The 9,686-nt window shown below is 39.8% G+C and overlaps 1 protein-coding gene across 1 annotated transcript; it reads right to left on the bottom strand.

Moving 5' to 3' along the window:
- Positions 1–1,776: 1,776 nt before the first annotated feature.
- Positions 1,777–9,158, bottom strand: dhrs7cb (dehydrogenase/reductase (SDR family) member 7Cb). The gene is made up of 7 exons (XM_034569888.1): positions 9,017–9,158; positions 7,163–7,319; positions 5,825–5,937; positions 3,998–4,208; positions 3,823–3,915; positions 3,332–3,487; positions 1,777–3,108 (listed from the first exon to the last, which is right to left on the bottom strand). Exons 2-7 carry the CDS (start codon positions 7,314–7,316, stop codon positions 2,909–2,911), a joined length of 927 nt encoding a protein of 308 aa, XP_034425779.1. The 5' UTR covers positions 7,317–7,319; positions 9,017–9,158; the 3' UTR covers positions 1,777–2,908.
- Positions 9,159–9,686: the final 528 nt, after the last annotated feature.

Consider the following 9,686-nt stretch of genomic DNA (forward strand, 5'->3'; position numbering starts at 1 on the left):
ATTAGGCTTAGATCATTCACAGATATTACTGAACACCTCCACGCATCTCTGCTTGATTTACCTTTAAGCAGAACTACATCTGACAATTTCATGGCTGGTAAGATACAACATGCTGATCGTGGAATCTCGGCGAGATCTTCTTAAACAATTATTCATATGGAGGTTAACCTCGGTCCTACGCGATGAAACATACATGATCTGGCAGATCTGGGTGACATATGTAAATCTGTCTGATCAAAATGCCAATTTGGAGCGTCCAGCTGAGTGCGCTGAAGAAATCCTGCCTGTTTGACATGTGGAAATGTCACAGAGCTGCATTTATTCATGTGAACATTAGAGGCACATACATTCCTGTCCGGAGGCCCCGGAGACAAAAGATGTTGAACTCCCCAGAGGAGAGTGACCTGGAGGACAGACTCACGCATACCAGCTGGACTTGACGGCAGTGTTCTCACACACACACACACACACACACACACACACACACACACACACACACACACACACACACACACACACACACACACACACACACATACACACACACACACAATGCTTGGACCAGCCAATGAATTTATTTCTCATTTACATAACGGTCGTCACAAAAAGCGCTTCTGTCACAGAGCTGGCCTGGATTAGACTTTATTTTTCATATAATGCGCCAAATGTGTTGTTTTATACACGGTTCGTTCACCAACTAGGATATACTGTGCATCATGTTCAGAGCATTGATCCCACCAGAGTAATCCTCACAAGATAATACCAGGCAGGCAGAAGCTCCTGCCCTCCAGCCCTGAAGTGATGAGAGCAATAAATCTATGAGTGACATGTAACTGGATGGATTGCATCTGTGTAAACATCAAAGCTCAGCGAATGTGCAGCATTTGTTGTGGTGAAAGGAACTGTTTCAAGAAAGAATTGCTAAGCTATAGATGAATATATATATATACCAAATATATGAATATGAATATGTCTATAATTGCTATATATAAATATAATTGCAAATTGCAAAGAAAATCATCCTTCATCATCACACATATAATTATTCACTAATTAGAAGAGTGAATTCATATTTTAACAAATACTGGGTCATTTTGCAATACATAAACAGATCATTGAGAAAAGAGTCTGTAAAGGCGAAATTCATCAGCATCATACACCAGTTATTAATAGCTATATGTTGCTGCCACCTAGAGGATACATAGAGAACCACACTCTGGTGTGCACTGATACACGAAATTAATCCAGCTGGACCCTCTGCTGGTGGTGGTGGTATAATAAAAAATCAACCTTTATTTTTCCTGTTAACAGTTTTGCTCTGTGCATCTTGCTCATATCAGTGTGATAAAAATTCTGGAGTAATTCAAAATTTTAGATAAGTCTTAATACTTACATGATGTTGGGCACTTTCATTTATAACAATATATCTTAATTTATGATGTCAGAAATTCACTGGTCTAATTTGATTTTTTTTACTTTTACCTTCAATGGTGGACACTTATATTTTATGAACCCTAAAACGCGTTTTTCAAGACAATTAACTTACCTGCTTGAAATTTTAAGTATACGTAATATAGATCAATATTTAAGATTTAAAATTAAATAATTCAGTGGTGGTTAACCTTGACAGTTCTCAGTATTCAGCTGCTTACATGATAATTTACAAATGTTAATGCTCCATGAATAAGCATAGAATAGAAATCCTCAAGTAAAGTACAACACTTACAATCAGATCCTGTTCTCTTCTGATACAATAAATGAGCTTCATCTCAAGGCATGATTACAGGTTCCCTTTAATCTAATCTGTAACTTTACATTGACTTTCATTAAATGCAATAAAGAGTTGCAGAAATAACATCAGTCAATTAAGTTCTGTAGTTTTATTACATTTTTTGCTGTTTGAACAAACACTCAAGTGCTTCTGTCTTCATAAGGTACACGGTTGTAATCACATGGAGCACAAAACAGCAGTCATGAATTCACCCTCTATGGCATTTATTTTACAATTGTACATTTCAGTTAGCATTTAAAGACATTAGAGGTACAGGTAGTTTTAGGTCAGGCTGTGGGGGATACCAAAACAGAGCAAAAACAAGAATATTGTACTTTAATTCATCAGGTGGACAGAAACATGACTCCAAATGAATGCGCATGTTCCACACCTAGTCTGCTTGACTTAAAGGTCCAGTGTGTACGATTTAGATGAAAGGGATCTATTGGCAGAAATTTTACATAAAATAATCGTAGTGACGTTGTGTGTATTGCTGCGTAGTGTGTAGTCATCTAAATTCTACGAATTGCTGTTTTCTTTAACTTAGAATGGGACCTTTAAATTGGGAGCAGGTCCTCTCTCTGGAGGCCGCCATGTTTTTTTACAATGGCCCGGACTAGACATACTAAACACCTTTTGTGTTTTTATGACATCTGAACAAGGCTACCACAGGTTCTCTGTCACGTTTGGAAGGGGAGGGTGAGGTGAGGGGTATTCAGATGCAATATGCAGCTTCACCACTAGATGTCACTAAATTCTACACACTGAACCTTTAATAGGCAACTGTTTGCTAATATGTTTGCCACAGAACCGATATAATGCTCGTCAGTGTTGTGATTTTCTTTTATACAAAATTACTTAGTAAACAGGGTTTAAGCTTTAGTGGCCATTATTAAGTATTAACAAATATATATTCAACTATTAATTGAATTGCCACAAACAAATTTCCACATGGTGAATCTGGAGTCTTTAGTCCCAGAGAGACTAGCATCCCAGGGCAGTTGCCTACTTTGCCCTGTTAGTCTTCCAGCTTAGTGTCAACTACATACTATTACACATCTACCATTTCCAAAAAAACAACTCATGCTTCGTTCCACATCTCTGATTCCATTTATCCTTTCAGCCTGTCTCCTGAATCTACCCAGCCAACACAGGGTCCTTCACTCCAGCCGCCAGCACAGCAAAGAGGAAAGGGGGAAAAAGGGAGCGGAGGTAGAGGGCCACCCTGGGGATGGGGTGGGCCAGCACAACCTCCTTCCTCTTTCTGTTTACCGTTTGCATAACCTCATTGGCCAGGACTGGCGGGCGCAAACCATGGGTCATCTGTCTAGCAATAACTGTGGAGGAGCAGATAGATTTAGATGCTATAGATTTTATAATACAAAAAAGGAGCATTCCAAACATTTTAAACTAGATTGTGCAGCCATTTCCTTTGCACCACAGGCGAACTGCTCATCATCAGCTAAGAAACTTTCAACTCTATTCATATTTAATGATCAAAAACACAATAGTAACGACTTATCTCATGACCCATTCAGTAACTGCAGTTGATCTACTCACATGCAGCCAGGGCGTTTTGCTTGGGGGCGGGTTCCCCCACAGGGTCGGAGGCGTTGATGAAGGTATGACTTATGGTGCTGACAATTATCCCATACTCCTCCACTTCAGCCCGCAGGCAGTCAAAGAAGGCCTGCGCAGCATGCTTAGATGCGGCATCTGACAAAGACACACACATAGTCATTATGTGCGCAAACACAAAAGAGGTGTGACTCGGTTGTAAAGAAGCCACATTCCATACATTGCAGAGGACATTATACTTTGTCTAATGGTTTGTTTCTCACAACACTGAAACACCATACTGTCGGTTGCATCATACTGTGAGAACACAACTTCATGTCTGGAACCTTGGTGAGTTGGATACTTACTATGAAGTTACTTCTTCTGCTTAAGCACAGTTTTAGCAGCTATACCCACATCTGCATTGCATTCCATTAGAGAAGAGTTGGAAATATGGACGTTTTCATTATTTCATACTTTTGGTCACGACTCACATGAACTTCTGAATGGGATAGCCAGTCTGCCTTGGATGCTATTCACCAGCAAAATGTGCCCCGATCGTCTGGAGATCATTGTTGGAAGAACACCTGCCACATTATGACATGAGAGATAAGTCAAAACAGAACAGAAGGTATCGTCATAGTCTGATCCCGGGAATGTTCAGCTCACCTTTGGCCAGAGTGCTGGGGCCAAAATAATTGATGTCCATGATGTTTCTGTCCATTTCCAGGGAGATGCTCTGTACGGGGGCCTTCAGCTTCACGCTGCTGTTACAGACCAGCACGTCCACACAGCCGTAACACTCCAACACCTCAGCCACCACATCCTCAATGCTGTCCATGTCACTAAAGTCCAAGATCACCAGTTTGGGGGCAAACGTCTTGAGCGACACAAGACTGTATTACTTTAATATGTGTGGACAATCTGTGCTGTTCATGAAACATCAATCGGACTACAGCAGTGGGTCACTACAACTCTAACAAAAACATGTGCACAGTTTACACAAACGTACTCATTCTAAATTCATGTTATGTAAAGATAAGTTCACATTATGATGATATTCAAAATGTGGACACTGACACCCCTCTTGTGTTTGGTCACTAAATAAGCCAGCAGGTGATTAGCTTAACTTAACCCAGCAATTGACTAAGAACTTACAATTTGCCTTCCCTCAGAATAACTCTTCTTCTTGGTTTCCTCCAATGTAAAATTTGGGATCTTAAAGTGAAGGAGTGGCAGGGCGTGCATCAACAAATCATTGCAATGTGTGTTCCCAATGGAGCGGTCAATCACAATTATTTTTTGGTCCAGCAACTAACCCCCTGAACATGAGTGGAGCAAGGTTTGAGAGAGCCAGACCGATTATATCTAATGACTGTGTACTGTATGTGGCCGTAATGTAATTTGTAAATGGTAAATGGTCTGTATTTATATAGCACTTTTCTTGTCTGACCACTCAAAGCGTTTGACAGTACTGTTTATTTGTGTTTTCTGTCCTCTTATTTCCTGTAATATCTCTAATAAAGTATTTCTAAATAAAAAATATTGAATCAACAAGCTTTGTAAGTATTGTGTATTTAGTCAAACTTTCAAGAGCAATATTCACATGTTCTAGTTATATTTTAGCATCGTAAACCAGAACAGAAACCATCTAGCACATGTTTCTTTTTTTTTTTTTTATCATGTTTGTTTTTCATTTTACAAGTTTTTAATTCACCGCATCTGTTGTCTCTCACATCTGCAACCTGTGCTCACTGCTGGTGGCCTCTGGCGTTCAGCTATATCTGGCACAATAACTGTATTGTGCATTGTCTCTATCTATAAATAAATATATCTGTTACATGATCACCTGGAAACAACAAAGGTACGTGACCTCCAGTTAATGATGATCACAGGGATAACACCCCCAAAGGTAAAGAGAAATCAATGTGATTTGTGTAAATGATTGCAGAATATCATTAGCAGTGAGTCCACATCCATACAAACTGGATGACATTGTTATCTACTGTATGAGTGTGTGCTTTTCTCAGATAGTCACATCTGTTGTGTCCTGTGTGCAGAAGAGTCAGGGAGGACAGTGTTTTGTCAGCGAGGATATCCTGCTATTGTGCTGCTCAGAGGAGGAAGTGCTGATGTGGGAGGAGGCAACAGAGCACAGGGGGGTTATGATGAATACATTCTCTCGCTAAAAGTTTAAACCTACGACATAATGTCTGTATCATGTTTTTGTTCTTAATGGCTATTTGAGTGAGTTTTGGGGATATGGCTTTGCTCCCTAATAAAAACTGTCTCTGAACTGTGCAGCTTTCAGTGTGTGTTAGTAGACGTGACATTTACTTATTAAAAGATTTGTTTCTCCGCACGGTAATTTGCCAAAAATATGACTTACCACCATAAGACTAATGGTTTTAGTTGGAAGGGTTCTTCCAGAGTCCGACATGTTTATGATGAATCTAATGCTGGCAGTCACCGTTTTGATTGATTTGATTTTCTCACCTCTCTGGGGTCAGCGTCGCTAGTCAGAGAATCAAACAGAGACTCCAGTTTATCCCAGCTCGTCCCACACAGGATAAGTCTGGCGCCGGCTTTATGGAAGAGCTGGGCACACTCTGAAGAGAAAGAACAAAAACAGAAAGGAAAAATATTTATGTGCAATAACTGTTTCTTCGCTATTAACAGAGGGGCTGGTCGGTAGATTTTTCCAAACATACACTAGCGAGTTTAACTACTTCCAAGTTTCCATGGGAAGACCCATTTTCCAAAATATCAAACAGATACTTTAAACATGAAGCTCCCCCCAAGAGCCAATTGTCTTAGATTAGCATACAGACTAAAAGCTTTGGGATACATCTGGACTGGCTTTGTCCAAAGTCTATGTTCCATAGAGCATCTCTGAAGTAGCGGTTGATCAATTTGGCCGAGGAGATCCTGACATTTAGAGAGCAGGGCAGCCAATCATTTATACTTAAATTACTTGGTTTTCGTAGGTCATGATCAAATACACCAATTTAATCATTACAACAAATGAAACACAAGACTCAAGCACAGAAAAATATATTTTTTTAAATAATCTGAGTTCTTTTTATTTGAGTAAGTAAATCTGCACTCTATCTATTCCAAATCATAAAAAAATGTCCTTATATAATTTGGGCCATGTAAAAAAAACTTCTTAAAAGTTTGACATTAATGTCTACAGATTTGGTGTCAGGAGTGCAATTATCAATCATCTCAAAATGACGGATATGGGCCTGGTTAATTCGACGACCAATAAATTGATATATGAATACTCTTTCACACATCCGGATCTGTTTTTATGTTTTCTTTCTAACAAATGTCTAGCGATAGAGGCGCCTACCTTTGTTTAGCATACAGACTAGGGAGGAAACAGCTAGCCTGTCTCTCTCCACAGCATAAATATCTCACAAATATATTTTGTATTAATTAGTAACTTTTTACATTTGGACGGAGCTAGCCTCTGCTGTATATCTTTATTGCAACAACCTATTTTCCTTGGATTCATATCATGGTATCAATCTTCTCTTCTAGCAAGTAAGAAGTTTTTCCGAAAACTAAAACAATGGCCTTAAACATGTTAAATCAAAATGCTCTTAGAATTCTGAATCTTGTCTGTGCTCTTTTGATTCCAGTCATCGCTTTTATACAATAATCATTAAATGGCACCAATCCGAGATCTGAATCTCCACCTCAGTCAAGTTCCTCGGCCTCCAGGGCTTACAAGTCTGGTGAAATTTCACGGAATCTGCTTTTTAAGATAATTCTGCTGACAGACAGAAAGCCATGTTAGGCATTATAAACACATGTAGGATCATTTACCAGTCCCCACCCCGGACACAGCATCCGTGATCACCACCACTTTGTTTCGCACTAAGGACTTGGACATGTAGAGCGTGACCTCATTGTAGATGTAGTACAGCCCTGCTGCCACGATGATCAGCAAGGGCAACACCATCACAAAGGGCAGGGCCATGTTCTGTAGAGACAACAGAGAGCACAGAATCAGTATGGGGAACAGCAACAGACCTACTGACCTGCATTAGTGGAGCCAGCAGTCTGTGCTGACAGGACAGCTCAGATCAGGTTCTAGGTCTCCCTAAGCTGTGGCTCAGTGGTGTAAACTAATACAGTGACAGCAACAAGAACTATGTGGATTGAAAATAAATGCAGAGCTCATCTCAGGTACTTGAATGCAGGAAATCCTATGTTTGTTTCTCTATCTATAAATCATTTGTACTTACTATTGAATGAATCATGGACAATCAATGGGTGGATTTTATCAGGATTGAACTAAAACCTGAGAGTCCTTAATGTTGCCTGGATATCAGCATTATCTGTCAGAAGCCATCATGTGTGTAAGACAGTACCTTCCTGAGAGGACGCCTCAGGCTATGAAACAACACACTTACCTGTACAATGTGCCTCTACCTGTCCACACAAGAGTCAAATCAGATAAACATTTATGAGGTGAACTTTCAACCTCTGGACTGACCGATTTTGTATCTTAAAGTCATGGTTTGACATATTGTGGAATGTGCTCATGTAATTTGTCCCAGAGTGTTAGATGAGATGATTGATACCACGCACTCTCACATTCTCACAGTAAATACAAAGCATAGCTTAACATAGCTTAGCTTAAGGATGGCCAGCAAAACCAGATAGTCCAGCTGATTGTGTCCAAAGGTCTCCTCAATAATTATCACGTGTTTTTTCACACACAATTGTGTTTCTCCAATGTGTTAGTCAAATGGAATAGGACCTGTTTATTTGTGAGCTTTAACACCTTGGTATAACCTTGGACTGAGCCAAGCGTCTTCACTGCTTACAGTTGTTGTACTATGCTAAGTTACAACTTCCTTTTTCATGGTATATGTTTACTCAAGAAGAGGATTGTTTTCCTCATCTGAATAGGGGAGTTTCCAATCTGTTGATATATACATAGACAATGTATTTCTGTTTCTGGCTGTTTAACCTTCATGATTGTGTCTAATTGGCTTGTTAGCCTTCACTAGAGGGCCGACCCCAGCAACAATGACCATTGTCCTTTATATATATATGTGTGTGTGTGTGTGTGTGTGTGTGTGTGTGTGTGTGTGTGTGTGTGTGTGTGTGTGTGTGTGTGTGTTTTAAAACAGCTTAAAACAAGGGTAAAGCCAGTAAGTGCATATTAAAAAGATACTTGCAGGCCACCATATAAAAAAGTACCTGTATGTTCATTGATTGTGGCAAACTCTAGATTTCTGTTGTAAATGTCCTAACGGTATGAATTTGTACCATGTACCACTTTAGTTACCATGTAAAGTGAGTTTGAGGAGAGCTAAATATATTTTGGCCCTTCGCCGCCACAGGATGCCTTGCACTGCGTCACCTCCAGGATATTGTCATAGGATACCCCAAGGGAGTCAAATGGGGGAGGCTCATATTTATAAGCAATCGGTGACCCTACTTGTCCTACTTTACTGGAGAATCCCCATTGAGATAGCTCTCTATTCCACATTAAAACTACTATTTGTAATGACACATGGGGCCCACCCCACCAAGCTCAGGCCTGTGTTTGGACTGACATGATCGGATTGCAGTGGGTTAGTCAACGTGTACTTGCGAGAGCACATCTATAGCAACCACACAACAGACACACACATCGGTAATCTGTGTTATTCTTGGTTCACTTACGGCATCGACAAGGAGCTAATCCTTCAGCAGGACTGGCGTTTGTTCTCTCTGGCTTTAGTTAGGTAACAGGGGCTCTTCACCTCCCTCTATGTCCCTCGTCCATTCATGCAGCTCTCTTCCTCTGTCTGTCCGTGTGTCTGACCTGCTGATGTCCACTGGGACTTGCTGCTTATAATAGCCTCTGCTTGGGTCAGACATTTATACACACATATGTGATGAATAGCATCTGAGGCACGTTCCCTTGTTGCCAGCTTGTTGCCAATAAGTTGCCAGCATAAAGGGATGGAGGATATATCTATATATAGTATATTTTTCTTACAGCATATGATTAATCAATAGATTATTGTTGTATAGATGTATAAAACTGTCAATATTACTCCAGCAAAACCAACTGCAACTCTTCACATATGAATACAACAGTATATGATGTATTAATACAAAGTATGATACAATTTAATATTTCTCTTTTACTCTCTTACACTTTACTCCTGCTTGACCAGCCAGAATGTTGAAATGGCATTATCAATTATAAACAAGGACACAGCTTATACCCCAATTTAACAGAATGAAATTCAAAATTCACTTCTACCGATGTTATAGTTTGAATGCAACATTTTTTCTTGAAATGAAAGTTATTATACATTGTGGTGTTTTACTTTGACATCTGGAC

Source organism: Hippoglossus hippoglossus, chromosome 19 (genome assembly GCF_009819705.1).
Source record: "Hippoglossus hippoglossus isolate fHipHip1 chromosome 19, fHipHip1.pri, whole genome shotgun sequence".
Lineage (NCBI taxonomy): Eukaryota > Metazoa > Chordata > Actinopteri > Pleuronectiformes > Pleuronectidae > Hippoglossus > Hippoglossus hippoglossus.